General features: G+C 42.1%; 6 protein-coding genes across 8 annotated transcripts; 2 read left to right on the forward strand and 4 right to left on the reverse strand.

The window, feature by feature from the left end:
* Nucleotides 1–13: 13 nt before the first annotated feature.
* Nucleotides 14–1823, reverse strand: LOC130685852 (RUS family member 1-like). The gene is made up of 8 exons (XM_059494278.1): nt 1698–1823; nt 1430–1590; nt 1159–1372; nt 970–1088; nt 694–893; nt 397–629; nt 223–328; nt 14–129 (listed from the first exon to the last, which is right to left on the reverse strand). Exons 2-8 carry the CDS (start codon nt 1489–1491, stop codon nt 62–64), a joined length of 1002 nt encoding a protein of 333 aa, XP_059350261.1. The 5' UTR covers nt 1492–1590; nt 1698–1823; the 3' UTR covers nt 14–61.
* Nucleotides 1824–3082: 1259 nt separating this feature from the next.
* On the reverse strand, nt 3083–7646 carry LOC130685825 (uncharacterized). The gene is made up of 3 exons (XM_057509101.1): nt 7516–7646; nt 7358–7458; nt 3083–7218 (listed from the first exon to the last, which is right to left on the reverse strand). Exons 2-3 carry the CDS (start codon nt 7443–7445, stop codon nt 3509–3511), a joined length of 3798 nt encoding a protein of 1265 aa, XP_057365084.1. The 5' UTR covers nt 7446–7458; nt 7516–7646; the 3' UTR covers nt 3083–3508.
* A 670-nt stretch (nt 7647–8316) lies between these two features.
* Nucleotides 8317–12572, forward strand: LOC130685824 (uncharacterized). Its single transcript, XM_057509100.2, has 2 exons — nt 8317–8516; nt 8583–12572. Exons 1-2 carry the CDS (start codon nt 8420–8422, stop codon nt 12326–12328), a joined length of 3843 nt encoding a protein of 1280 aa, XP_057365083.1. The 5' UTR covers nt 8317–8419; the 3' UTR covers nt 12329–12572.
* Nucleotides 12573–12578: 6 nt separating this feature from the next.
* Nucleotides 12579–14720, reverse strand: LOC130685846 (RUS family member 1-like). The gene is made up of 9 exons (XM_057509132.2): nt 14519–14720; nt 14295–14449; nt 14026–14186; nt 13756–13969; nt 13567–13685; nt 13291–13490; nt 12992–13224; nt 12818–12923; nt 12579–12723 (listed from the first exon to the last, which is right to left on the reverse strand). Exons 1-9 carry the CDS (start codon nt 14601–14603, stop codon nt 12656–12658), a joined length of 1341 nt encoding a protein of 446 aa, XP_057365115.1. The 5' UTR covers nt 14604–14720; the 3' UTR covers nt 12579–12655.
* Nucleotides 14721–14880: 160 nt separating this feature from the next.
* LOC130685827 (hemicentin-1-like) lies at nt 14881–18297 on the reverse strand. 3 transcript variants are annotated; one of them, XM_057509104.1, is made up of 13 exons: nt 18171–18297; nt 18032–18101; nt 17809–17963; nt 17503–17728; nt 17148–17444; nt 16928–17082; nt 16669–16864; nt 16299–16607; nt 16084–16241; nt 15923–16022; nt 15700–15855; nt 15450–15626; nt 14881–15388 (listed from the first exon to the last, which is right to left on the reverse strand). In XM_057509104.1, the coding sequence occupies exons 1-13, from the start codon at nt 18186–18188 to the stop codon at nt 15105–15107; spliced, it is 2301 nt and encodes a 766-aa protein (XP_057365087.1). In that variant the 5' UTR covers nt 18189–18297; the 3' UTR covers nt 14881–15104. The 3 variants fall into 3 exon arrangements, with proteins under 3 accessions (XP_057365087.1, XP_057365086.1, XP_059353613.1); XM_057509103.1 differs by having other exon boundaries at nt 15700–15858; XM_059497630.1 differs by having other exon boundaries at nt 15700–15858; nt 18177–18285.
* Nucleotides 18298–23811: 5514 nt separating this feature from the next.
* On the forward strand, nt 23812–27213 carry LOC130685849 (protein trapped in endoderm-1-like). Its single transcript, XM_057509135.1, has 5 exons — nt 23812–24259; nt 25347–25593; nt 25746–26054; nt 26127–26322; nt 26446–27213. The coding sequence occupies exons 1-5, from the start codon at nt 24097–24099 to the stop codon at nt 26761–26763; spliced, it is 1233 nt and encodes a 410-aa protein (XP_057365118.1). The 5' UTR covers nt 23812–24096; the 3' UTR covers nt 26764–27213.
* Nucleotides 27214–27495: the final 282 nt, after the last annotated feature.

Consider the following 27495-nt stretch of genomic DNA (forward strand, 5'->3'; position numbering starts at 1 on the left):
TCAAATTTATGCCAGGTTTGGTTATCAACGACGTTCGGAATCCTTTCATTGCCCCTTATTTTTACATGTCGTTTGACCACGAAGCTCGCCATTCGCCAGTGGCTAGAAGCGAACGGTTGAGAATCCATCCTGCTCCAATAAAGAATGTCATACAAAAATCTATGCATATTTTCACACGCACACATCAGAGAAAAATGTCTATGAATAATTAGATTCCCTTACCCTGATTCACAAGCCCATCTCGTAGTTCTCCCCAGCAGTTCTCTTTCACCATCTTAAGAAGCGCACTGGAGATGTCACCTTCGACTACCGGCTTCATACCGCTAACCTATAACGAAAGAAAAACCATAATCTAAACTTATGTTCAAGGTTTCCTTCACAACTGATTTGACTGACCGCGTATCCGGATGCAAGCATGGCAGCCAGAACGGCGTGTGAATAAGATTCCAACATCTCTTCTGATGTACAGTCTTGTCGATAAATTATGTAGATAGTTTTACTAACAGAATCAGGAATCAAGGCAAAGTTTCGGTCAGAATAAACAGCTAACTGATTTTCCAAGTCCTTCTTGGAGGCAATGGCTTTGATTGAACATCCAAGTTCTATCCGGTAGCCGCAGACGTCTTTCTCTGGGTGAAAGAACAGGAGGAATCATAACAGCTGGTTGATATTGAATTACGCCATTAAGTTTACCAGTTGGAATGAGACCCATGACGACGGATTCAAGTCGGTTGATGACTTTCACTGAAGGCACGTCTTTAGACGAAGCGAATTGCTTCAAAATGAGCATGTATCTAGTTCTGTTAAGCGTTTCCATGCTGACGGCTTTCACCGCTTTCAGGTTGGCGAAGACGTGCAGCAACGTAAACAAAAAAAAAGAAAACCACGTCATCCTATACAGACAGAGAAATAAAAAGGCATACAAGTTGAATAAGAAAAAACACAGGCGAGCAATAGATATAGACGAACTTTGTAGACCCGTCCAAGAAAGGTAAGAGCCAGAGGCTGGTGATTAGGGCAGCGAGGTTGACCAAGGTTTCCTGACTTCCATCTTTGGCTGATACGTCGGCCAGATTCCCTTGTCTAGCCTATGTAATAAAGAGGAAACAGATCCCCTCATTTCCTTACAATTATTCGATGAAGTGTACTATTCAATACCTGATGTTGGGTTAATGCTGCTCGAGTTGCTCCGCCTGCTACTCCGACGATTGATTTAGCCACACCAGAAACGCAAAGGATACCAGTCATAGCCCCATTAGATCCGCCTACTGCTGCTACAGCGTAGGGGGCACATAATTCAAGGCTTAGAACCCAGTCATTGAGAAGGTCAGCAAAAAATCTCCATTTTTTGCTGTCAGCATCTAGATTTGTACTAAAAACCATTTTATGAAGATGCATTGCATTATCGAAAACTGTTGTGAGCACTAACCCATTGCACCAGGCAAATAATATTCTGCCAACCATTCCAGTACCATCTTTTATCAACCACATTAGGGTAGCAGCCAGAGGAGTGGATGTGCTACTGCCCACTCCCACTCCCTCTACTATAGCTCTCGTAGACAAAGATCCTGACAAACTACTTGCGAATGCCTAAGTGTAATCTTTAATTGTAATACACAGTAGTCAGACAAAAATGTATCACATAAATTCACAAGGCATCTCAAATTTCCAATAATCACAAGACATTCCACATGTACCTGAACTGTGTCCCAGATTTGGTATTCCAGATAATCATCACTGACTGAAGAATATTAATGTGACGGGAAAATCCATTAGAGCAACTTTCACGAGCTGAGCGATTCACGAACTGAGATTAGATTTGACTTACCAATGATTTTCACGGATTGTTAAGTGGCCAACTGCGTATACAAATGCGCACAGAACATAACTAAAGGACTTTCGATTTTCAACTGAAAAAGACTGACATGTCTGGACTTGTATTTATAGGGCGGGATTCAGGAAACGTTCCGGATAGTGGCACAACCCTCGCAGTAAGATCAAATGAGCACGTGAAAGGGAGACCCAACCTTGTCCAGCATCAATACGTATCCGAAAATAAAATAAAAAATGAAAAGAAACGTGTCAAAGTGAATGTGAATGCTGGTTACTTTTCTCTGGAAAACAAAACGATAGAGAACCTCAAGTTTTTCGCCTTGGACTGCACAAGTTGTGCAATAACCTACAGGCAAAGGTCCCTGGGTTCTCAATGTACAGCATATTCACCTTAAATTGACCATTTTTTTTTAAAAACATCATCATCTCAATTATTGGCACTACCATTTAAAGCAGCAAATCCGGGCCCTGCTTAAGAAATCCAGAACATTTGCGTACCGACAGGTGTGGCAAACTCAGGTGTCCCTATGTTTTCCATCGTCGTGTATTGCTGCAATGTGCGCAAAAAACAATTGGGGTGTTAAGAAAAGAGACAAAAGAAACGTTTTTATTTGAACGTGAATATTGCGATGATAATCATCAAATGCTGACTGCAGGCACACTGCAAAAGTTGGTTTTCATTTCCATCTGAAATAGATTTCTTGCCCAATCTTAATAAAACAACCAAATTTATTTTCTCGGCCATTGCCAATCAGGAAATGAACTTGTGCTGTCAGCTTATCAATTAATCGAAATAGATTTGGCCACAGTCTGTCGTCATTAAATGCAAGCCTAACACGCCTATTTGTATTTCCGATGACGTAACTATTTTCGTTGTAATAACAATGAAAATATATATCGAAAGCCAATTTGCATTAGAGAAGGTTGGGATGACAAAAATCAAGAAACAAAAAGCTTCTTTCTTTTTCGAGCTATACAGAGGAAGGGGAAGAAAATTATTTTCATCGATTCTATGCAGAAAAAGAAAAACCGCCTTTTTGTTCAGTTCTTTTTTTCCGTGCCCTTCCCCTACATTCCTGAGTGTGTGGACCAAATTATGCAAAGTCACAAGAAAACGGCAGTAAGGGATGGGCGATCATTTTTTTTAAGGATAGGGGGAAAGGTACAGTGAAAAAGAAAAGGGTACCTTTCTTCATTGCAATATGCTAATCAGCACCCGAGGCAAACTTAAGACGAATGATATCAAATGTTCAAAGATAAGCATTTCGCATGTATTACCATGTTGATTTTTCGATTTCTGTCTACAGCGTATTGAAGGTACGATACTAGTAAACAGGGTAATGTAATTAAAAATTAGAACGTTACCTTTTGACACTTGGCAAAGTTGGCATGAAATTTAAAATTATAAGTCATTTCTTTTAAAACTCAAAGAGTTCCCAGAAATTAATCGCAGCAAGTCGGTTTAATCGATTTTTGTTTACTGATTTAAAATGAAGAATTCCTTTGACAAAGCGCACCCCACCAATGTCTTGATTTTTTGTTTGTCTTCGGAAAAATGTCTTTTGTTGGGATAAAGAAATGGTTAGAACTGTAACTTAAATTTGATATACACGCAAAACATAAGCTTAAACCTTCCACGATTCGCTTTTTTTCTCTCTGTTGTGCTAATCAGTTGTCACTTTCCGCTGTTTTTCGAACTCCAACGAAACCAATGTCTACCCTTCGGTTTACTCTCTTCGTGATCACCGGAGATTGGCTCGTATTGCGTAGGTTGCGGTTTATTGTATTCTTGACCATAATTTGACGCGGCAGCCGGATTTGTTGATTGGTATGTTTGCTGTCGATTGTCCCTTGTACCTGCGCTATGTACCGGTTGCGACGTACCATTGGCCAACATCTGCTGTATGTCATCTAATGTCTCTAGACGTGTCATGTAGCCAGGGGCCTGTTCCTCCATGACACGACTCCTCATCAAACTCAGGTAATCGGATGGACTGAGTACGTTCGAACGTAAAGCTGTGGATTCAAGTAACTTGACGTTCTTAGCCACTTGTTCGAGCAGAGTCAAGACTTTGACTCTAGCCACTTCTAAATCGTACGAGCACTCGTCCAGCATTTTTTCAGCGTCCATCTTGCCTTCGTAATTCAATTCGTACTGGGCTTTCATGTCCAAAAAAGTCAATGTTACCTTGTCTGGAACCAAACGCCATTCCATTTCTTCCATCTTATGGTCAGATGGCGGACAGTGGCAGGCATTATTTCCACAATGCCCTGTTTTTTTAGGGAGTGACTTTTGTTTTTTGATTTGCCTTTCGCAGGTTTTATTGCACCTGCCGCAGTTATAGGCAAAGTATCCCTTTTCACATTGCAACTTCTCAGTCTGCTCAAACGTGAAATTCTTGGTAGCTTCCATATTATGGCCATATGTTTTCAATTTCCTCTGAAAAATTTCTATGCTTTCGATGTTGATTAGACACACTTCCATTTCTTCTTCGATGTCTTTCAGCGATTGTTCCAGTTGGCGTCTACTGTGAATGACTTCCCGTGTGGACTTGAGATCCCTACCCTTCATTCTCTCCAACATATCAAAAAATTTCTTAAAATTTTCGTGACCCATGTCCCAGAACAATTGGTCGAAACTGAATTCGTCATCTCCCTGTTTCACGTTGGAACAATAGAGAACGGAGCTATTGAATTTGCTGTAGGCGATGCCATCCGATGTCGCGGGGAAATTAGCAGAAAGACAAGCACCGACGACGGGAGGATCAGCATTATCAGCAAATGTCACCAACAAGCGAAGGTTCGCCTTCATGTCTTTTCCAAAGATAGAAAGAACCGAGTCGATGATGTAGCGCTGCGTTACCGTCAATCGACTGTCACCCGAAGCGGCGACAAAACAGGCGGCGTGAATTTCATTTATTGGAATTTCTTGTTGAGTCAGAAAGCTGTGGATGGCGGCCGTGATTTCCTTGTCTCTTTTAACTCCTCTTGTATCGCCGTAGCCAGGGGTATCGATGATGGTTATCGAATGCGGAATGGCCATTCCTTTTTTATGGTGGAGTGTATAGGCCGTCACAGAACTCGTTTGACTGTGCGCTTGGTTCCTGGCCGCGTCCTCGTCTTCGCGGACGCATTTGAAACGGAACGGATCCTTCCACTGGACGCCGAAGATGTAGTTGACCATGCCGTTGATCAAAGTGCTCTTTCCGCATCCAGTGGCGCCCATCAAAATGATGATTTTATGATTCTTCGGATTAGGCAACCGAATAGAGTCGCCGAGCCGGCAGATTTCGAACCAATTGATTTTGGCGCTGTTTGTTTTTTTCGTCGCGTTTAGCAAGTATACGTTTGGCGATCCCTTTTTGTTTAATCTGCTGTACGATCTGCTCTCGTCAGCATAAATTTCAGCAATTCTTCGATTGTCATGGAGCTCCGTGTTTTCGCAGGCCACCCATCTATCATTTTGTTCATCATAAGGATCTACTCCCCCAGCTTCGACTTTGTCATTAACTCTGCCATGTACGCGTTCTTGTTTCTTGCTGCTATCGTCGTTCAGTTTCATCCGAGGTTGAACGACGGCGGATGTTGATTGCCCTCTTGCTTTTGCGTCACTCAAATTGAGTTTTCCAATTGGTAAATTTTGTATTTCTGCCTCGCATTCTATTCCGCTCTGGCCTTTCTGGTTAACGGTGTTTGCAGTTGACTGCGCCTGCTCCATCGGCGATGCTGTTGGCGGTGACCCTTTCATATGCTGATTGCAACCTGCATCATTCATTTCTTCAGAGGAGGAGTCCATTTCAATGTCCATCTCGGTTTCTTCGTTTTCCTTCAATTGAGCTGTGGGATTTTCAGCAAAATTGGGGTTGATACGCCCAGAATCCTTGTCCGTCCTCAACTGTTGATTTTCATTTGAAACAATGGTTGGAACCAAAGGAGCAGGCAAACAAGCGAGATTAGAAGAACTGCTAGGAAAACATTTTTGCTTTTCTTTCTTTTCCAAGTCTTGAATGGGATTATACCCCGGCATCATGTCTGACGATTTTTCGGAATAGTCTACGGTTATTGTAGTTCCTTCTTTCAACTTCGAATAATCAAGTACTATGTGGTAGTTCATGGTGTTCACGTTCCGTTCTGCCTCGCTTGCGAATTTCCTTAACGCAGTATAAACAGATTGGAGTAGCCCTTTCTCATGGGAGAAAATCGGTAAAACGGGTCGTACAGCATTCGAGATTTGTTGACCAACTGATTCCTCTAATTTACGTATAAGAACGTCCTGTATGTATTCGACTTTCAAGACGAACTGTTTGGCTATTTTGCAATCTTTGGAAGCCATTTGAGCTTCGATTTCCGCCGAATTCAGTAGTTTAAAACTTGTGCCACTCAAAAGCCAACCAATTTCTTCAAGTTCCACCCGCCGATAGGCAAACAAGTCGATTATTGTATTCAGCAAATTTGAAATAGAACGCATTTGTTCTAAAGCTTTTTCGGGCGAAGATGTCTCATGGATCTTGTATTCTTCTTCCACTTTCTTCCAAAACTTAGCCATCAAACTTTGGAAATTATAAAAAAGTGTTGCGAGATGAGGAAAATGTTTAAGAGAAGGATCGCTGGAAATGTCACGGATCTCTTCCGTCATCCATTTACTGGTCACTCGATGCCGCTCTTTTTCCAGATAGATATCGCCCTTCCTATCTGACCACATCCGTGCTTCGATCCTGGCAGCTGGTATGTCTCGTAGGAGAAATTCAATGGGTTTCCATTTCTTCTGAATGTTGCCCGTATCAGAACTTGACAGATCTTGCAAGTAGTGGATGAATGCCTCGAAAGACATTTCTCTCTTATAACCATTTTCGATACTACTCAAAACCGTACACGAGACTTGATGCAATTCGAATGGCAATTTCGCACTAGTCGATTTCATGTTTGTTTCATCAAAATATTTCTTAGCTGCCAAGTAAATTTTGAATTCAGCGCTTGGCTTTGTTTCTGGGGATAAATTCAAGGTTTTTCGCATTGAACATATCACCTCCACGCCGTAGACGACCTCGTCAATCATATGCGTTGGTGTCGTCCATTTCAGTCGATCGTCATCAATTTTCGATCGTAGAAAATCGGAATCCAGGGTTTCCTTTCGTCGCGCTACTCGGAAAAATAGAGTGACTTGAGCATGCTTTTCATCGCCATCCATCGAGTTTGTATACAGGTAATCGGCGAACCAACATTGGCGACCGGGCACAGACCCTTGGTTGATACTCTGAAGTAGATGGGAGTTGATACCCAAAATGGAATGTTTGAATTTTTCGGGTTGCTGATAGAAAAAGGAAGGCGTCCATTTCCCAGCGGTTTCCGATATCGTTTTGCGGTCGTTCGGCACTTCGATTCCATCTGGGACGCATACATAACACCAGTTATAAGAAAGCTAAAATTTTTGATGAGGCAGTCTAACGAGTCAACTTATAGTAGAATTTTAAAATGTAACAGAAGCTATATTTGATACTGTATATGTTGAACATGTTTTATTTACATGTGGAAATGACGTCGGTGAAGTAGTTGTAGAGACCTCCAACCTGCGCGTCCCTACCTAGAGCTGATATTCGAATGGGCTCAGCCATTTGTGAAAACAAACTGAGACGTGGCAATAGTTAAGGAGGGATCGTAATAAATGTTCTATTAACTGCTTACCTGTTAGTTTTCCGTCAGATTTTGAATTTCTCGCACGGGCAAAGAAAACCCTTCCAACAGGTGAATTTCCTTAATATGCAAAGCAGCACGGAATCTATGTAGAACGCAACTGAGTCAACGGTGAAATGGTTTGCAAAGAATTGAGACACCCACTATCAACGAAGCATCCTTCCTTTCGAAATATTCCTACAGGTTTTACACACGTTATCGTCAGCGGTCAATCAAAAGTCATGCCCACGATTAGCTGGCGCTTGTTCAACCTTGCTATCAGCCCTAAATTGTGAGCTCAAACATGATAAGAACGTTACCTGCCCACACGTTATTTGCTTCGGAAAGTCCTGCTATAGTGTCGCAATTGTGGTAGAATGAAAAACAAGCTGAGCTCCGTTATCAGTTCCAGTGAAGTCAACGTGCGTTATTCATACACAATCCAAATAAAAAGCGCATTTGGACAATAGCAAAGTTCAAAAAGAATATGCCAGAGTTCTATAGTTTTATAATTCACCTGCTCGTGTCAGGAGATAACAATGGTCAAACATTAGGTGGTGCAATTGCAAGGTGTATCTAGCCTGGAAAAAGAACAAACAAACTTGATGGATGTTTCAAAAGAAAGATAACTGTCGTTATTATCGCGAACGAATCGCATAGCCAACCTAAGCACATAGAACTTTAAACATCAACGATGAGCTCATTGCGGCGTAGTTTTTCCCCCTGTTACTCCCAGCTGACGCTATCAGTTTAAGTGTTTTATTAAATTCGTTTCCAAAGAAATAGCTGGTGCCACTGGACTGTATCAATTTCGTTTCCTCGCCTAGTAACAGCCTGTTCGATCTTGTTTTAGTTTGTCGCACCAGCTGTGAACGAACGCAAGTGCATCAATAAACTTTAAACAAATCGTTTAAAAATGCCTACGCATCTGGACGGGATCGAAATACTGGCACTAGGCCGCCAGTTTAACATTGGAACACTTTATAATTATGTCGATGATAGCATCATACCAAGTAAGAATGCAATTCATAACACAAATGTTAATGTTCGTATAATTATAGTATGTTGGGTGTGTCCAGGTATTCGATTATGGGACCCATATGATGTGTCCAATTCAGCCGTTGTCGAACCAAACGAAAATGCTGAAGTCTTTCTAAAGACGATCGCGCAAACCAACGAGGAAGGCGAGAATCCTGATGAAGGAGAAGATCAAACACCGTTCCTGTCCAATTTAGGAATGGACGATCACACGGCCATGAGTTTGATGGCCGGACTGTTGCGTCCATCTCTAAAAGGAGCTTGGCAATATGCGGCTGATTGGGTCGAATCGAAGAACGATTTACTTAGCCAGGGAGCTCATGTGGCAGTCCATTGCTGCCGTTCCGAAAAAAACATCTCTGTCGATCCTGAGAGTCAATTGGACATTGTCTGCCGGCCAGAAAGGCTAATGAAAATTCAGGCAACTCATGTCGTCATTGGAATCACGTACGGCCTAGAGGCCTTTTGCATCTTCTCTCAGGACAATCAAGCCAACACTTACGCACGTGTCTTTAAAGACCGGCTGGTGAACGAAGACGAAAATTTGGAACAAGATCAGGACGAAGAAGGTGACGAAGAGGATGGTGGACAATGCTCTTTCCCAAAAGACTTGCAATGCATTCTCTACAGCGATCTCGGGGATTTTAAAGGTAGTAAAAGTTGGACACTGAAGCCTGTCGCAGAGCAGTACGAAACCTGCAGGAAGATACTGGAACATGGAACTGTAAAGTCCATCCCAATGAGGGTATGGTTGTATCCACTCAACAAGCTGATGGCTGTCAATGAAAGAGTTGCTAAAATGCCTCCAAATATTAAAGATGTCTCGCGAGAACTGCTATTTCGTTGTCAAGCCATATTGAGCCATTTGCATGGACTCTGTTTGGAGGCTGAACTGTTGGCTAAAGAACTGGATGGGCTAGAAAGTCAGCTTCCAGCGTCCATTCCGTCGACAGCCAATGAAAGAATCAAGCACTTTAAAGATTTGGTCATGCAATTTTTGCCAACTTTTATCAAACCACTGTCAGTGTGGACTACTAAAATTCGTGATGGAACGGTTCGAGAAGAGAAAATAGCCAAAATCATCGATGCGGTAGAGACCCAGTCGCCATTCGTTGTTAATAAGTTGAAACTCTGGCTGAATCTACAGAGACAGGAATTGAAAACTCTAAAGAGTCTGGATAAATTGCCTGGTGTGCACTTAGTATCGAGCATGGAACGCCTGCAAAACGAAATAAAAAATGGGGGCAATACGTCGCATGCCATCGTTCTTCATCTGCCCAGTCCCAGAAAAGAACAAGACTCATTAGTTAATGAGATGCGTCGTTATATCGACGACTTCAACGAAGCTGCATCATCTGGCTGGATGAACTTGCCAACGAAAAATAGCGATGAAACAGCAAAGTCAACGTCCTCCGTATACCGCCAAATTTTAACGTCTGGCCAAGAGTTTTCCGATTGGATTACGAATCACAATGCGGATACCAAGAACGTCCGCTACATCATCTTTTACGACGAATGCACAGAAGAAACCTTGCCCTTCACAAGATTATATCAGTGGGGCAAGGAAGAGGCTCCTTATACAATCCCAAAGGCTCCTGGGCAAGTGACGGTCACAAAGAATCATCGTGGTGTGATTGGATTGAGTTGGACGACTAATGATACGACCGGACTGCGCCATTTTCTGGTTCAATATCGGACAGTGGATGGGCAAGAAGATCATTGGCATTCCGTCCTTAAGCCTTCAAACACAATCGAAATCGATTACCTTCAATCAGGTGAGACTTACCTGTTCAGAGTGGCAGCGGAGACACTTGGAGGGCGGAGCCCGTTCAGCTCTGTCAGCTGCGAAGTAACAATAGACCCAGTTTGTCCGCCGCCAAGTCAATTGCAAGTTCACGAAGTGACCGATACGAGTATATCTATTTCGTGGAGCCATCAACCTCACTTGAAAACCGGAGCTGAAGAGGAACTGAGCATTACCTCGTTCACTATTGAATGCCGGATGGGTGAAAGCCGTGACGAATCGACCTTCATCCAACGATCTACGATGAAGAAGAGCATCGTACTAGAACCGCTTGATCCAGGTGTGACTTACCACATCCAAGTCAGGGTTGAGTGCAAAAACGCTAGTGGCTCTACTTTCTATAGCCCGGCATCAGAGGTTTTGCAAGCTTGCACACTGCAAGAGGCAGAGCGAACTGCGATCATCGTCCGCCGTACGAGCAAAAAAAGTTCCACTGGGCCTGGAATTGACATTTACGAATTGCCGTTGAAAAAACGTCACAATGCCAAAGTTCAGGGAGTCGGTCATTACGTGTTTGGTGAGCCGAGCTATCTGGCAGTAATAGGGAAACGTCGACAAAGAACCATCTTGGTACTGGGAGCCACCGGATCCGGCAAGAGCACTCTCATCAACGCTCTGGTCAACTACGTGCTGGGCGTCGAGTGGGAAGACGATTTCCGGTTCAAGTTGATCGACGAACCAACCGACAAGTCGCAGGCGCACAGTCAGACGGACCTGGTGACAACTTACGACCTCTACGAGATGAAAGGTTCCCGGCTGGGCTATTCGCTGACGGTCGTCGATACTCCGGGATTCGGTGACACCAGCGGAATCGAAAGAGACAAGAAAATTATGCAGCAAATCAAAGATTATTTCCAGTCTCCTCACGGCATTCAACAATTAGAGGCCGTTTGTTTCGTTATCCAGTCTTCACTCGCCAGATTGACGCCTACCCAGCAATATATCTTTGACCAAATTCTATCCATCTTCGGTGAAAACATTAAAAATAGCATCCGGCTGATGGTGACATTTGCTGATAATTCTTTGCCGCCCGTCCTCGACGCAGTCAAGGACGCCAAGATTCCGTCACCCACCGACCCAACTACCGGACTGCCACTTCATCATAAATTTAACAATTCCGTTTTCTTTGAGACTACTACTAAAAAGAATCGTCTAGAAAATGAAATGAACCGGACGCTCTTCAAGATGGCCGTTAAAGGTTTTGACAATTTCTTTGCCGATTTAAGGAACATGAAAGAGATATCGTTGACACTAACCCGCGAAGTGCTTGAAGAACGAAGGCGCTTAGAAGCTCTTGTCGAAGGCCTTCAACACATCACCCAAAAGAAATTGGCAAAAATCGACGAGTTCGAGAAAATCAAGAAAGCGCTGACAGAGAATCAACAACAAATGAAAGAAAACAAGAATTTTAATTTTGAAGTCGAGTTTCTCGTTCCAGAGTCGATTGACATCGGCGGGACTGGCCAGTTTACCACCAACTGCCAAAAATGCAAAACTACGTGCCATTTTCCTTGCTCGAAAGCCAGTGACAGCGATAAATATCGTTGTTCCGTCATGGACTCAAATGGAACCTGCATGATCTGCAAATGTTCCTGGAATGCTCACTTCAATCAAAAGTACAGGTACGAGATGGTGATGGAGAAAGTGCTGCGTTCATCGGATGCCATCCGGAAGCAATATCAAGGGGCCCAGACCGCAGCACTGACTAATCAACAACTCTTTGCCCAACTTCAAGCAGAGATTGACCAAAATGAAAAGCAGCTGATGGAATTAGTGCGGGAGGCCTCTCCATGTATACAGAGATTGAACGAGATCGCTCTGAAGCCTCACACGCTCTCCACATCGGCTTATATTGACCTGATGATTGAAAAAGAGAAACAAGAACATCACGCTGGATACCAACAGAGAATCACGACGCTGCAAAGACTTCGTCAAGTAGCCGAGATGATGACCAAAGTCGTGAACGACCATCAAAAATTCTAAAACTCTGCCTTCGCCATCGCAGTCCATGCAAAATGACCGTCGGGCCTTTGCGAATCCCTTCAAAAGTTTTAGGCGTTAATAATATGACTTAAAGTTACGAACAACCAGTGTGATGCTACCGGATTTTGGTACTGTCTGATTCAACGCTTGTTTAAGTTCAACACTAAGAAAATGATTTTTCATTCCCCAAATACATACAACTTTGTACGTTTCACTTCTCCCTTCAAATATATACGATATCGAGCTCTTGTTATTGTATTGTTTATTCAAATTTATGCCAGGTTTGGTTATCAACGGCGTTCGGAATCCTTTCATTGCCCCTTATTTTTACATGTCGTTTGACCACGAAGCTCGCCATTCGCCAGTGGCTAGAAGCGAACGGTTGAGAATCCATCCTGCTCCAATAAAGAATGTCATATAAAAATCTATGCAATATTTTCACACGCACACATCAGAGAAAAATGTCTATGAATCATTAGATTGCCTTACCCTGATTCGCAAGTCCATCTCGAAGTTCTCCCCAGCAGTTCTCTTTCACCATCTTAAGAAGCGCACTGGAGATGTCACCTTCGACTACCGGCTTCATACCGCTAACCTATCACAAAAGAAAACCCATAATTTAAACCTATGTTCAAGGTTTCCTTCACAACTGATTTGACTGACCGCGTATCCGGATGCAAGCATAGCAGCCAGAACGGCGTGTGAATAAGATTCCAGCATCTCTTCTGATGTGCAGTCTTGTCGATAAATTATGTAGATAGTTTTACTAACAGAATCAGGAATCAAGGCAAAGTTTCGGTCAGAATAAACAGCTAACTGATTTTCCAAGTCCTTCTTGGAGGCAATAGCTTTGATTGAGCATCCAAGTTCTATCCGGTAGCCGCAGACGTCTTTCTCTGGATAAAAGAAAAGGAGGAATCGTAATAGCTGGTTGATATTGAATTGAACGCCATTAAGTTTACCAGTTGGAATGAGACCCATGACGACGGGTTCAAGTCGGTTGATGACTTTCACTGAAGGCACGTCTTTACACGAGGCGAATTGCTTCAAAATGAGCATGTATCTAGTTCTGTTAATCGTTTCCATGCTGACAGCTTTCACCGCTTTCAGGTTGGCGAAGACGTGCAGCAACGTAAACAGAAAAAAAGAAAACCACGTCATCCTATACAAACGGAGAAATAAAAACGCATACAATTTGAACAAGAAAAAACACAGGCGAGCAATAGATATAGACGAACTTTGTAGACCCGTCCAAGAAAGGTAAGAGCCAGAGGCTGGTGATTAGTGCAGCGAGATTGACCAAGGTTTCCTGACTTCCATCTTTGGCTGATACGTCGGCCAGATTCCCTTGTCTAGCCTATGTAATAAAGAGGAAACAGATCCCCTCATTTTCTTACAATAATTCAATGAACCGTACTATTCAATACCTGATGTTGGGTTAATGCTGCTCGAGTTGCTCCACCTGCTACCCCGACGATTGATTTAGCCACACCAGAAACGCAAAGGATACCAGTCATAGCCCCATTAGATCCTCCAACTGCTGCTACAGCATAGGGGGCACATAATTCAAGGCTTAGAGCACAGTCATTGAGAAGGTCGGCAAAAAATCTCCATTTTTTGCTATCAGCATCTAGTTTTGTACTAAAAACCATTTATGAAGATGCATTGCATTATTTAAAATGGCTGTGAGAACTAACCCATTGCACCAGGCAAATAATATTCTGCCAACCATTCCAGTACCATCTTTTATCAACCACATTAGGGTGGCAGCCAGAGGAGTGGATGTGCTACTGCCCACTCCCACTCCCTCTAATATAGCTCTCGTAGACAAAGATCCTGACAAACTACTAGCGAATGCCTAAGTGTAATCTTTAATTGTAATACACAGTAGTCAGACAAAAATGTAACACACAAATTTATACAGCATGTTAAAATTTCCAATAATCACAAGACATTGCACACCTACCTGAACTGTGTCCCAGATTTGGTATTCCAGATAATCATCACTGACCGAGGATGGATACCCCTGGGGTAAGAATACTGAGCTTAACAAATGCTTTATTCCCCTGAATCTTGTGTTGGAAGAACTTGTGTTTGAATCAATGCAAACCACTCCATTCTCTGTGTAATCAAAAACATTAAAGCTCTTAATGCTGAAATTAATGTGTTAACTTGTTGGAAATAGCTAACCATTTGCAAGTTTGACGTACTGACGAGAAGGTCCACTTTCTCCCTCTGTCTCGCTGATTATCGTTTTAAGGGTACTTTTATTCATGGCACTGGTAAAATTGTAGTAGCACTTTTTGATTTTTCGAACGTTGGCTTCTTCGACAAGCCCGTGTGAGCTCTGCGTGATTTGTCGTTTACTTTAAACTTTGGCTGGCAATTTATACCTACAACTGTCATCACAAACGACAACGTCAACATTACACTGCTGCCACGTTAACACGAAATGCAACCGGTTTCGCCCCGTGAATTCCATCCGTCAGATGCAGTTATCTAGCGCAATCGGGAGATAATATATAATATAATGATAATGATATAATGATATCTGCTCTTAATTATACTGTATTACATTGTTGTCAACATCTTGAAACCAGAACAGCATTTCAGTACAGCGTAACGTAATATTTTGGACTTGAATTACATGCACAAATCGCCGAAGCTAAAGAAAGTGTTTAGCGTGTAATTTCGTTTCCCTAGCGAGGAATATTATTTACAAGTAGAAGATTTAAAGACATCGAATTTGACTCACTAAACAAAAACAAACAAAAGTTTATAAAACTTGAAGGTGAAGGCTCTTTTCTGTAATGCCGGCAACATTTTCAAAACGACAAGTGTACGTGCCAGAATGCTCAGAGGATTCTGCCGTTTGAATCTTCAAACTGATGCCATTATCCGTTCGTTCGATCCATTCGTCCGGCACAGGATCCCCGTTCCGTAACCACTGGCCATTCGGACTTGGTTGGCCTTCCGCCAAACAATAAAGAGATGTCGATTTACCGGGCAAAACCGCCAACTCAGCATCGCTACTTTCGGTGATTACAGGCTCTCGGACATCTTTAAAATAATTTCAAAAACATTGTAAAACATCTAACAAAACAATTGTAAAAAAAAATACCTTGGATTTGGATCGGTATTGAAATTCGCGTTCCATCCGCAGTCGAGAGGAAATTCCAGGTGAACACTTCACCAGCAACGACGCTGTGCCCGAGCTGATCCGAATTCGTATTGATGCCTTTGATTCTGTAACAATATCCTCGCCTTTCTAAACACTGCCTCTTAGAAATATTGAAACCTATTTCGAAACATAAAGTCCTTTATTTCCTCGACCCTAGATATCCATCAATCAACTATAAACTTGAACTAACCTGAAGGTGGGTTGGAAAGATCTAATGGAACGGTAGTTCCATCCGTTTGAGTCCACGACCAGGACCCGTTGCCGCTGGAATTGTAAAACGTGTTGACCACCCAACCCAAATAGAAGAAACGATCCGTTTCATTATACTCCGTTGTGACAGCAGGATCTTCTTCATTGAATTATTAAAAAATCAATCGCCAATTCGGACAGGAATTACGCTAAACTTGTGTTACCTTCAGGGCTACTTTTAACGTAAATCGTCAGCGGTTCTAAAACGATGTGGCCTTTGCGATCCACTTGTCGGAACGTGTCGACATCCCACACCGTTTCGTCCTAATTAAAAAACACTTTATTTTAATTAGTCTCAAATTATTTCACCTGAAATAAAACCAACGTTTTCTCCTGATCGTCTGCTGTACAATAGACAAGGAAGCGGGGGTCGACATTGAAGGAACGAGAAGCCGACGATCGGAGGCTGCGCGTGGATCCAAAACAGCGGCGAAACGAAATCGAATGAATAGCGCCAGCTCATCATCGAAGATTGTGGTTTACCTGTGAATTCAACGTTAGCACGTATGTACGTTGATTTAAAAAATTGATAATAGAGACCCTCATCGACGACTAGCGTGAAATTGACGCTCTTCCTCTGCTTGCCCGAAGTCGCAATTAGACGATACACGCCGTTATCCGCAACGGAGGCATCTCTGATCTTCAGGTAAGTCTTTCCCCAACTTCGATGGACGACGTATTTAGCTGATGTAGCAATCGGTTCCAGCTCACCATCTTTGAACCAGTCGACCACAGGATCGGGACGGGCATCGACGTACACGACGAACGTCGTTGTTTTCCCAGCATCGACGTCCCGAGGACCGTCGTTGTACGGCGTCGAAACCAGAAGGAAAGACTCATCTTCTTTATCTGTAAAGAAAACAAACGTGAAATTCAAAAAACACGTCCAGCAGTTAGTCTAAAGAATTACGGTGGATGTTGACAAAGACTTCGGCCCAATCCATCGTGTTGACATTGTGAGAACTCTGGTGGCTGGCGCACATGTAGAATCCACCATCATCGAGCGTTGCATTATGAACTCGAAGGGTTGATCTGACCGTCGTCCGTTTCTTTCCACCTCTCGGAGGAGCTGCTAACATCAATTTCTCCGACTTCACTCTCTTTCCCTATCATTTGAATTATTATTTTTTAGTTAAAACGGCAAATTTGAATGGATACAGAAGACTAACGTCGATGCCTCGAAGTTGGGGGACCATCCAATGCAATTCGACAGTCAAATTTTGGGTGTGGTAATACGTGATGGAACAGTTCAATTGGAAATGTTGGCTGACCACGATCCGTCTGGTTGGCATTTGAATCAGCACGTCCGATTCCATCGCAATAACTAAATTCAAAAATTCAAAATGTATCAAATTTTTTAATCAAGGGTTCTTCAAATCAACGCGTTACGAGGTTTGAATGGCTGCCAAATGTAAACAGGTGTGTCAGCTTCGAAGCCTTTAGGATGGCGGGCAAGGCAGCGATAGATCGGCAAATGACTGTTATCCACTGAATTGAGAAAATCGTTATCGATGTAGAATCCAACGTGCGGATCGTACACCCAATCAGCTCTCACGTCTTTGCCGATCATGACCGACATTTCGATGTCGGGATGCGATGGTTTGCACGGAACGATGACCGAATAACGCGACAACCTCTGCGAGAACATCATCACCTGCCTGTGTTGCACAATCAGATTGTCCTCGTCTACAACAAGAAACAAAATGCTGATTCGAATTGAATTGAATTAGAAAAGAATATTTACCTTCGACGAAAACGTAGGTTTTGATTGCATCATCGCCGTCATCGTTATCGCGATTGTGGCAAGCGTAATAACCAGTATCGGTGTAACTGGCTTCGTGCACCGTTAGAACCGAACGATAAGGATAATCGAATAAGCCATCCTGATTAGCGGAATCATCTTCGACGTCGTAAAGCTGCACGTCCTCGATCGAAATACGATCTTCCAGTTCGTTCTTCAACGTCACTCCCTTTTGAAAATAGAATGAATCAATCACGTGCATGTCACGCACGGGGGAATACATAGGGCGATATATTTCAAGGATTTTACGTAGTCACGCGTTTCCAAGATGCTGGGTAGTTTCCAATCGAGATGGAAATCGGCTTCGCAGACGATCCGTATTGTGTCGCCAGTTCGATAAATTTTGTCTGAATCGTTCGGCAGAAATCGAATACTCGGTTTGGGCTGATCGGTTGCTTCGTTATCTGTTAATACGAGGAATTAATAATTAAAGGCACTTTCACGTACGTAAATGCAGAAGATAAAGACGCACCTTTGATGTTGTTGTGATCGATGGGTGGCAAAATGGCCGCATTGACCCAACCTATAACGAGCAGCGCTAACTGAAATGAGACAAATTTAAACATTTGAATACGTTCGTAAAAAAAAATTAGGAAGTTTTGTGAACGTACGCTCACGACGGATTTCATGGTGAGGGAAAGAATGAAGGACCGCCCTCGTCGCACGTAACGTCTTTACTGGTGACTTTTCGTGGCCAGTGCGAATAGCATCGGACTGCGGACTCGAATATAAACAAGAAAAATCGGTTGGCTTTCGACGAGCATCAGCAAAGACGAAAGGTCGCTGAGTTGACGCACAACCCATCCCACTGCTCTAAGTATAAATATAATAAATTCAATCGCAATCGCACTCGACCTATTGACTCTGGAACATCCTCCATTTCTCGTTTCTTTTTTTTGGGTGATTGCTTTATGGCTTGGATAACATTCGATCTCAGTGAGAGGGGGAGAGAGAAGAATATATTTTTCAAAAGTATATTGCATTTGAGGAAGTTGATGTCACGATAATAGTAGTATAGCCCCATGAAAAATACTGGCGATGGCCAGGGTCATCTCCCGTCGCACTTTCGGGTCCTTGGATTTTCTTAAAGAAAATTCTGGAAAATGATTTTCGGCAACAGCTTTAAGAATATTTAAGATAAATATATATTCTGTTACTCTTACGGGTAGATGGCACGGACATGTTGGCCTGTCCAAATTGAGGATGACCGCGGGAGGAAATCAAATGTGATCAACCAATACATCGGTTCTTTGTATTACACCGAACGCTTTGTCTTGTGTTAAATCAAAGTATTAGATAATTGATTACAGCGCATTCAGAAAACTATAATTAACAAGAAAATTTCTTTTTTTTACCTTGAAATTGAATCAAAAATTTTTGGAAATGTGAACAAATTTTGCGAGTTCAATTTCAGTTGTCGTGCAATCCACTTGACGTAATTACGACCGCCCGTATTTTTCAACTAAATTCAGATTGAATTTCACCGTATACACACACATCTACAGGCTATATAAACTAAACACATACACACACTCGTGATAAGCTCTTAATGTCCGGGAGGGCCTTCCATCACGATGCATCAAATTAAAACACGCGCACACTTGTTTGTGTATATTTTATTGTATACATATATTTTAATATTTTTAATAATAACATTTTATCTTATGCAGTTATAGCCACGGGCTAGTCAGAGTTCCCGACAACCGATGGAATAGCGTTGTATAACATGCAAATGCACTTCGTTCGTCGGTTGTTGACACGATGGCAATCAAACGAGATACAATGATATCGCCTTTAGTTATAGAGCATAGGCTGTCTAACTTCGATTCGCGCATCTATAATTACTTGCCCGGAACGTATTAATCAGTTTGTGTAAACAATAAGAAATTAAGTTTATTCTCGTGTCTGTTTAATATCCATTTTGCTGTGAAAAACGTTTGTTTATGTTGCAAACGCGTCGGGTCTAATGTGTAGCTGGAACGTGATCTCGGTGGCTCGACTGACGTCACTTAAGCGGCGGTGACATTCTGTTGGTTTCTTCTGAATGTACGTATACAGAATTTATCAAAATGAAAAGAAAAAGAGGGAAAGATCAAAGAGCTGACAAACACATTGCCCTTGGCTTGTTCTTTTGAATTTTCACACACTCCACCCCTCAACACTTGGGACCAGATGGCCTGCAACAGGCTCTAATGCAAGACACCACACACATGTCCCAGCAAACCCTTCGAAATGCATCCCAAGAAAATCCTCCTGCCAATTGGGATGAGAGATAAGAATCTTTATTTTTTGAAATTCAACAAACTAACACAATGACGATAAAAAAATACAAATTTAAACCTCAATTTTGAATTGAAAACGCGCTAAATAGTTAACGATGTTCTGTTTTGAACCCCCGACCTGTGAAACATGTGATGGCTGTAACAGACATTTGGCTTGTTTATTCCTTTAAAAAAAGAAAATTTGGGCTTTCTCTTAAACATCCAACAATCCGTGAAGAATTCGGAGCCCGTCCTACGCGACATTTCTTTTGGGGCTGGAACGAGAAAACCATATAGAAAGCGGACTGGGGCAAGGGACGTCGAACCTTCGTTTACATTATACGTCATCCACGGTCGGCTGGAACTCGCTGACATTGCGTACGTAAACTCGTTGCTTATACATAATGCAGTTGTGGGGATTTGAGTAATGATCATAACGATAATGCTGATATGATGAGGGCGTTTCCCTATCTGATGGAAGAGAGGGGGGAGAGAAAAATGAACGACTCGGTACAGGGTTGTTCGGGTTAGAAGGGCCAAACGTTTGGGGTGGGTTGTAAAACACTCGAAGACGTGCCGTTTGGTAGTTGTAAGGCTCTGTATGTATATACTACATCAATCGTCTACACAAACGAAGAAAAACCCCGCCCTGCATGTGCCTTTTTTCTTGTGTGTGTGAAGAGCTGGCCAACATATTCAGCTATAGATTTACTTGGAACATTTTTCTTGTTCTTGAAATTCGAACTGAAGCAATAACATTTAAAAAAAATAAGAAAATGATGGACCAGCCCACAACAGACATATAAGCCGGAGGAAAAATTGTCCATGGACAAGACAGCCATTATAAGAGATCATCTTTTTTCTTCTTATTCCCTTCGTCATGATAAGTCAAAAACGGACAAAGGCCTCACCGCCCCCCGTTTTTTTGCTTTTTAGAAGAGCCTGCGTATACTGGAACATTATATTACTCGGCGACACAACGCCTGGCCTTTGATGTGTCTGCTCAGTTTTTACTCTCTTCGCTTTCAGACATTTCTCAGATATAAACAAGGGCGACAGGCTAACCTTTTTAAAGACGGGAGAAACACATCGTCCTTTGCACACAGTAGACACGCTCTGCCCTTCACATGAATAACAATATTCCAAAGTGATTATGTACATGCATCTATAGTTACAACCCGGCTGATGGAGGCCCTGTCTAAACTGTAGGCCTTTCTGTGCGCACATGTTGATGGACACGGACGAGCTTTGACACGAAGGCTGGTCCGTATACATAATTTCGATCCGCTAAGCTTAATTAATTTCGATTTAAGTGTATAAGAAAGGACTACGTGAAAGGCTGAATGATTCATCTCGTGTAATAATTCACGAGAAAGAAAGGGAAATTTACCTTCTTTTCATTTCCCGTGCAATGACTTCATTTGCATACGCTACAGGTCGCTTCTTTGTTATGTTTTAATATTTACAAGCCGATAGATCCACGTGTTGGTGGGGATTTTTTTTTTTCTTTGTAAAAATAAATAATTCAGCCGCATTACTTGTAGCCGGTGAAAAAAACGAAAATGTTTGCCGCCGTCGGACAAAGATGTTTCCACTAGCCAAAACCTGCTGTGCAGAATCTACGCGCACATGTTTTCAACGTAGAAAAAAACATATTATTATGGCTATTTAGATGAACAGCAAAAAATTACATAACGTCATCGCGCACGCATCAAAACGCCTCGAGCTTTTCGAACGTAATCAATTCAAAGAGAACTGATGTGAAACGTACCAAACATTTCAGGCTTTATGTTATTCTCCTCTTTCTTTACTGATGACGACGAAAAACAAAAATGAAAAGGAACAAAGAAGAGGAAGGAAAGCGTGAACGATCGTGTTTCACGTTCATAGGAAAAAGAAGATAAAAACTGGAGGAAACACGAGACTTATCGCTCTCCCCCCCCCCCCTTTTTTTTTTGCTCCCCCCCTCTAAACATCTCCATGAAGCGCGACAAACTTTCAAAGTCAACTGACATTAAATTTTATGATTTTTCTCTTATACGTATAATGTCTCCGCCTGTATTTTAGAACTAAACAACCGTTCGAACGCATAACAATAAGAAGACTGAACATTTTTTTCCAAACTACAATCTAAGCAAATTATTATAATGGCCTCTGTGTGTTAGGATGTCAGAGTCAAAAGTGGGGAGCATTTTTTGTTTAGTAGGAACCAGATGCTGCCTTTTAAAAAGAATCAATAAGCGCCATTTCAAAGAGGCCGTACTCTTTAATGTACACTAATTGCGCTAAAAATTGAATGACCTCCCAATTTTTTTTTGGTTTTAGGTGTGACTTTCTTTTTCTTACTTGCCTCCGCTTTAAATCTACGCCCAGCTGGCAAGATTTACGGCCATACGCATTTTGTATTTTGTTTTTGCGTGTGGGCTATGAATACGTTTTGAAGTTCATCTGCCTCTCTGATCGTTTGTGCTTTTAGCGAGAGACATTCAAATGCGAATCATGTGAAAAGAAAATAAGATTTATGATGATGACCTCTGGAAGACCGGAGTTTGTTCGAACATCTTTAATTCAAGTGCGAAAACAGGTGAAAGTGCGAGCAGATGTGCGCAATTGTTCGTGGGAAAAAAGGGCCAACGTCTTCGATGTTGTTCCATCTTCTCTTATACCAAAATTGCCCTTGCTGGATATGTCACGTTTTGAAAAAAAAAAAAAGAAAATGCGTCAAGTTGTTGGACTACATTGCGCTTGCATAACAGATGAAGGCCACCCGCTGATTTTCTTGGCTGCGTCGCGTTGAAAAGAGTTGGGCCGCAAAAAAGAAGTTCGTGAGTGAGCACCGCGGACGTCAGTGGCGAGAAAATAATGCTGTTGAATATAAGAGAGAGGGAGAGATGACATTACGACAGCTCACATCACCATATCACATGATCTGTTGAATAACGACAATTGTCCCCTCGGGGTTGTCCCACGCGCACGATGATTTGTCAAACGTCGACGTTAGTAAAGGCGGCGGTGTAGTCGTTAAGACACGAGAAGTTCGAGAGAAAATGTGTCAGTGAAATGTTTTTTATCCGATTTATTCAGAGACATCAGTCATATGGCTATCGTAAAAACAAGATGACATCAATGTTTAAAGGTAAGACAATCTCTGTGATAGGCATCGTGGCAGGAGGGACACACACACATCTTTTTGGGGGATGCATACTGATTTTCTTTTGTTTTTGTTTCTTAGTTCTCACGGAATATCTTAACATGTACAGACAGAAAAAATCAGTTGACCGGATGAAAAAGAACATGAGGTTTTTGTTTTGTTCTTTCCACGAAGCAAAAAAGAAAACAATAAGGGTTTGCGGCTGCGTGTGTACGTGGGATTCGTGGAAACGGAAGTGAATCATTTCCCCACGATATGCGCATCGTGTAATTTGTACCCCGAACGAGGCGGTACGTTAGATGTACGCCTATAAAACAGTCTTTTTTTTTTTAAACTTTATTTAAATAGACGAACTTTTGAAATTTCGCTGTTCTAAATAGATATGGTGCACGTATCGCCTCTGAATCTTGTACACTTACAATAGTGCCTACCAACCATTTCTAAATTTGAGCTCACCCAAGAGTTTCAATTAAGCCCCGAGTGGTTTCAAGAGTTTAAATTTAAAAAAAAAATACAAAATTGAACGTAGAATTTAAAGAAAAAGGAAGTCGAGCCGCCCTCCTCTAGAAAATGAATAGATCTTTTTAGTGTGCGGCTAAAAAAACCTTTAAAAATATATATGTATATATATTACTGGGGTATAGAGTGGAAACATACGTATACGAGCTTATATGTATATAAATATGTGTGTGAAAGAAAGAAGGAACAAGTTAAGGAAAAAAAAAAAATGAAATATTTAGATTCCTTTGAAAAGAATAAAGAAAAAAAAAAGCCCTCCGGATGGGAGTCGGAATATAAGCCTGTTGGCATTGCGGTGTAGGAGAGTCAGTCGTGGTCCAACCATCGTCTGGATCGGAGCTCTCTCTCTCTCTCTCTATGTTCAATAGTGACCGCCTGCAGCTAAGAAAACAATTGCCTTGTTAAAATATCGCCGATAATTAAATCGCCAATCGAACCCGAACGTTTAAAATCCAAACCTTCATTTCCCGGATTAGAAAGTTGAAATTCAAAACAGCCGGATGATTGATTCTTAAAAGTGTTTGGGTGATCCATTACGATTTGTTGATATTCAATCTTTCTCTCGCTGCTTTAAAAAAAGAATAAGAGAGCAATCCGTTAATAATCATGGAGGATTCACTGACGAGTAGCGCCAATCAATGGAATAACACGCCGACAGCGGATGTGTACAACCAGAGCGTCACATCCGCTCATCCGATACGCTACCCGCGTGAAGCATCCTACTTTGCGGCCGCTTGCGCCATCCTCTTCGTTCTCATCGGCATTGGTGGTACGTCCCTATTTTTTTCTTCATATTATTATTATTTTTTTTTTTTTCGTGGGGGGAAGAGGGGGGGGGGCTATTAATGTATTTCGTGTCTACTTTGTTTTCTTCAGTGCGTGTGTGTCTAAAAAAACGGAATGACGAGCTACGCACGTTGTTAGATATTGAATGGGGAAAAAAAATATGTATTAACGGGGGCCTTTAAAAATAGGGGGGAGGGGAAACGAAGAGGAAAAAGGCCTGCGGGAATAGTGTCGTTCGTGATGGGCGCACTGCCACTCTCGCCGCTTCTTTTGTTACTTGTTTTCATTTTTGAATACATCATCCGAACGCTTGGGGGATATAACGAAGAGAATTTCTGAAAGGAAAAACATACGGAGAGGATTTTGAAAAAAAAAAAAAAACTAAAATTCTATTCGCAATCAAAACGATCCCGATCGTGACGAGCATGACGAGTCTAAAAAAAAATTAATCCTTTGGTTTTTTTTTTAAATCTAAAATATTTAATTTTTTCTGCTGTCCGCTTTTGATTGGAATCGATTTCCTCCCTCACCGCCCTGCAGCGTAATTCGAAGGGTTCATCGATCATTCGTTTAGGATTTCATTTTTTTTTTGTTTTTGTTTTTATTGCCTCATCTGTTTTTTTCTTTGATTCCTGAACGAGTGGGTGGGTCCCGTTTAGTATCTCCACTCGATTCGATTTACATTGAAATCCCCGTAGTCAAAATACAAAATAAAAACACGTAATAGTGGAGATACTAATTATTGTTTTCTCTTCAAGTTAGCAGTTTTTCTTAGAGGGTTTGGTTTGTCCATTCAGAAAAAAAAATGTGACGTGTAAATGGTTATGGCATTCGATTTGTTGTGATTTATCATTGGAACGAAAGCACTCGAACTAGTCGAGCATCCGCTCCGGATATGGAAATGGGCTCTTCACACATCTAATTAGGACTCGTTCTCGTAATTAACGATCTCGTTACGAATGACAACTAATTCGAATAACATTTTCAAGTGCCACCATCCGCTGTTTTTAACTGGCCAATTTTTGTTAAATAAAACAAATGTCTTTTCTTTCTTAAATTCAAATTGAAAGGTAATTCGCTGACTGTGGCGGCTTTGGTCCGCAGCCGTAAATTGCGCTCGCACGCCACGACGGCGTTCGTCCTCAGTCTGGCCGGCTCCGACTTGCTCTTCTGCGCCTTCAACCTGCCGCTGACGGCGTCGCGCTACATCCACGAGTCGTGGATCCTCGGCGACACGCTATGTCGACTCTTTCCATTCTTCTTCTACGGAAATGTAGCCGCCTCGCTCTTCAGCATGGTCCTCATCACCATCAACCGGTAAGGCCTCCACATCTAAAGAAGGGGGGAGGGCAGACAGATTGTGGCTTTCCCAAAAGAGCAAAAACAATTTAATTGGACTGTCTGTCATTGAAGTTGTTGTAAATGTGTGACTAGCCTTTTTTTTATTTTTCCTTTTAAAAAAAAAACAGGTATATATTGATTGCTTCGCCTTCGTGGTATGATAAGATCTACCGGCGGCCATTCATTGTGCTGATGATCCTCAGCTCGTGGCTGTTTAGCTTCTTGATGATGACGCCTCCGTTGTTGGGCGTTTGGGGAGACTTGGGCCTCAATCCGGCCACGTTTTCGTGCACCATTTTACCAGGAGAAGATGGCAAATCGCCGAAGAAGTTCTTCTTCGCCTTCGGCTTTCTCATACCTTGTTTAACAATCATCGTTTCGTACACGTGCATCTTCATCAAAGTGAAACAGTCCAGACGTAACGTCATGGCACACAGGTACAAAACAAATTGCAATTATTTTAGCAATTTTTTTTTTAACAAACAAATATATGCAAATCAAAATTACAGCCCGGAATCGAACGGAAACAGACAGGAAGAATCCAACGTTCCGGTCATCAAATCGGCGAAAAAGAGCAAGAAGAACTCGTCGGAGAAACACCAGCGACGCGATGACCTGCGACTCACCCGCATGATGCTCATCATTTTCTGCTGCTTCCTGCTCTGCTTCCTGCCTCTCATGGTGGTCAACGTTGCCGACGATGAGGTTTGTTTAACACCACCCTCATCTTTCACTAACGTACTCACGTCTCCTTTTTAACACCCGCCTTTTGTTTGTTTTTTTAATGATGACTGATTGTGATCGATTGTTTTTTTGAATTGTGAACAGAAAAAGACCAAAGTGCCCGTCATTCACGTTCTGGCTTCCATCTTGGCCTGGGCTTCCAGCGTTATCAACCCGTTCATCTACGCCTTCTCCAATCGACAATACCGTTCGGCCTATCGGCAACTTCTCTGCGGATCTTCCCGTTCTGCTCGGCTCACTTCGCAGACGCAGACTTCACGCTCGTCCGGCCGCACCTTCCTCACCGATATGCTCCACTACACGGCTCACGCCGACAAGGTGAAAGTCATCCGAGCTTCTAACATTCACAGCAATGTTGCCAACAAAGAGGAAGGCGACCAACAGCAGTTACCCAGGGTTTGAAAACGGCCCTTCCCATTTCGTGCGTGTGAAAACGAGAAGGAAGGAAGAGCGAAGAATTAAGGACACCCAGTGTACATACATATTTCGTCTGGCGTAATTCTTTTCTAGTTTAAGAGACAAAAAAAAAAAGGATTGATTTTGGTAATTGTTTTTGTTTTGTTTTGGTTGGGATAATTGAAACATGTCGTTTAATTGTCGCGTGAAAATTGACTATTAAGTACATCCTACTCTTGTTCTCCTGGCTGAGAGAGAGAGAGAGAGAGAAATGCCAACGGGAAATTCATTTAACATTTTTAACACATAATATTGAAAAAGAAAAAATACAAAATAAAAGAAGCGAAGGAAAGAAAACTTAAAAAATGAAAATGACGAAGGCAAGTCCGCGTGTTTCTTTTCTCCTGTATGTGTTCCTCGTAAACTATGTTGTATACACATGACATGTAAACTCTACGACCGAAAACATCTCTTAGTTCTTTTTACTATTGCTGTTGCACAAGCGTTTCTTTGTAAGAAGGAAAATAACCAAGCCGCTTAGGCCTTATAAGGATTGACGATTTCAAACTGTTTTGCCATTGGGCAGTGACGCGAGTTTTTTTTTTTTTTTTTTTTTAAGTGATGATTTATGAGCGTTTGTAACAAATCGTTATTGCCAAAGGAAGGTTTGGCCGAGTGCGAGTGAAGATTGCGTAAAATATGCGGTAACTTAGGACCAGTAGACTGGCTGCTACAGAA

Source organism: Daphnia carinata, chromosome 2, assembly GCF_022539665.2.
Source record: "Daphnia carinata strain CSIRO-1 chromosome 2, CSIRO_AGI_Dcar_HiC_V3, whole genome shotgun sequence".
Lineage (NCBI taxonomy): Eukaryota > Metazoa > Arthropoda > Branchiopoda > Diplostraca > Daphniidae > Daphnia > Daphnia carinata.

What these genes read in the sequence shown, in the direction of transcription:
- LOC130685824 (XM_057509100.2), top strand. Translation starts at nt 8,420, where the DNA reads ATGCCTACGCATCTGGACGGGATCGAAATACTGGCACTAGGCCGCCAG. An exon ending in CGATGATAGCATCATACCAA is followed by an intron (nt 8,517 to 8,582) that starts GTAAGAATGCAA and finishes GGGTGTGTCCAG; the next exon opens with GTATTCGATTATGGGACCCA.
- LOC130685852 (XM_059494278.1), bottom strand. Translation starts at nt 1,491, where the DNA reads ATGTGGTTGATAAAAGATGGTACTGGAATGGTTGGCAGAATATTATTT. An exon ending in CATGGGTCTCATTCCAACTG is followed by an intron (nt 630 to 693) that starts GTAAACTTAATG and finishes TCTTTCACCCAG; the next exon opens with AGAAAGACGTCTGCGGCTAC. An exon ending in AGATGGGCTTGTGAATCAGG is followed by an intron (nt 130 to 222) that starts GTAAGGGAATCT and finishes TTATTGGAGCAG; the next exon opens with GATGGATTCTCAACCGTTCG.
- LOC130685825 (XM_057509101.1), bottom strand. Translation starts at nt 7,445, where the DNA reads ATGGCTGAGCCCATTCGAATATCAGCTCTAGGTAGGGACGCGCAGGTT. An exon ending in CACCGACGTCATTTCCACAT is followed by an intron (nt 7,219 to 7,357) that starts GTAAATAAAACA and finishes TATGCGTCCCAG; the next exon opens with ATGGAATCGAAGTGCCGAAC.
- LOC130685846 (XM_057509132.2), bottom strand. Translation starts at nt 14,603, where the DNA reads ATGAATAAAAGTACCCTTAAAACGATAATCAGCGAGACAGAGGGAGAA. An exon ending in AAATCTGGGACACAGTTCAG is followed by an intron (nt 14,187 to 14,294) that starts GTAGGTGTGCAA and finishes GATTACACTTAG; the next exon opens with GCATTCGCTAGTAGTTTGTC. An exon ending in AGATGGACTTGCGAATCAGG is followed by an intron (nt 12,724 to 12,817) that starts GTAAGGCAATCT and finishes TTATTGGAGCAG; the next exon opens with GATGGATTCTCAACCGTTCG.
- LOC130685827 (XM_057509103.1), bottom strand. An exon ending in AACCTACGTTTTCGTCGAAG is followed by an intron (nt 17,445 to 17,502) that starts GTAAATATTCTT and finishes TTCTTGTTGTAG; the next exon opens with ACGAGGACAATCTGATTGTG. An exon ending in CCCAACTTCGAGGCATCGAC is followed by an intron (nt 16,865 to 16,927) that starts GTTAGTCTTCTG and finishes TTCAAATGATAG; the next exon opens with GGAAAGAGAGTGAAGTCGGA.
- LOC130685849 (XM_057509135.1), top strand. Translation starts at nt 24,097, where the DNA reads ATGGAGGATTCACTGACGAGTAGCGCCAATCAATGGAATAACACGCCG. An exon ending in GTCCTCATCACCATCAACCG is followed by an intron (nt 25,594 to 25,745) that starts GTAAGGCCTCCA and finishes AAAAAAAAACAG; the next exon opens with GTATATATTGATTGCTTCGC. An exon ending in TCAACGTTGCCGACGATGAG is followed by an intron (nt 26,323 to 26,445) that starts GTTTGTTTAACA and finishes AATTGTGAACAG; the next exon opens with AAAAAGACCAAAGTGCCCGT.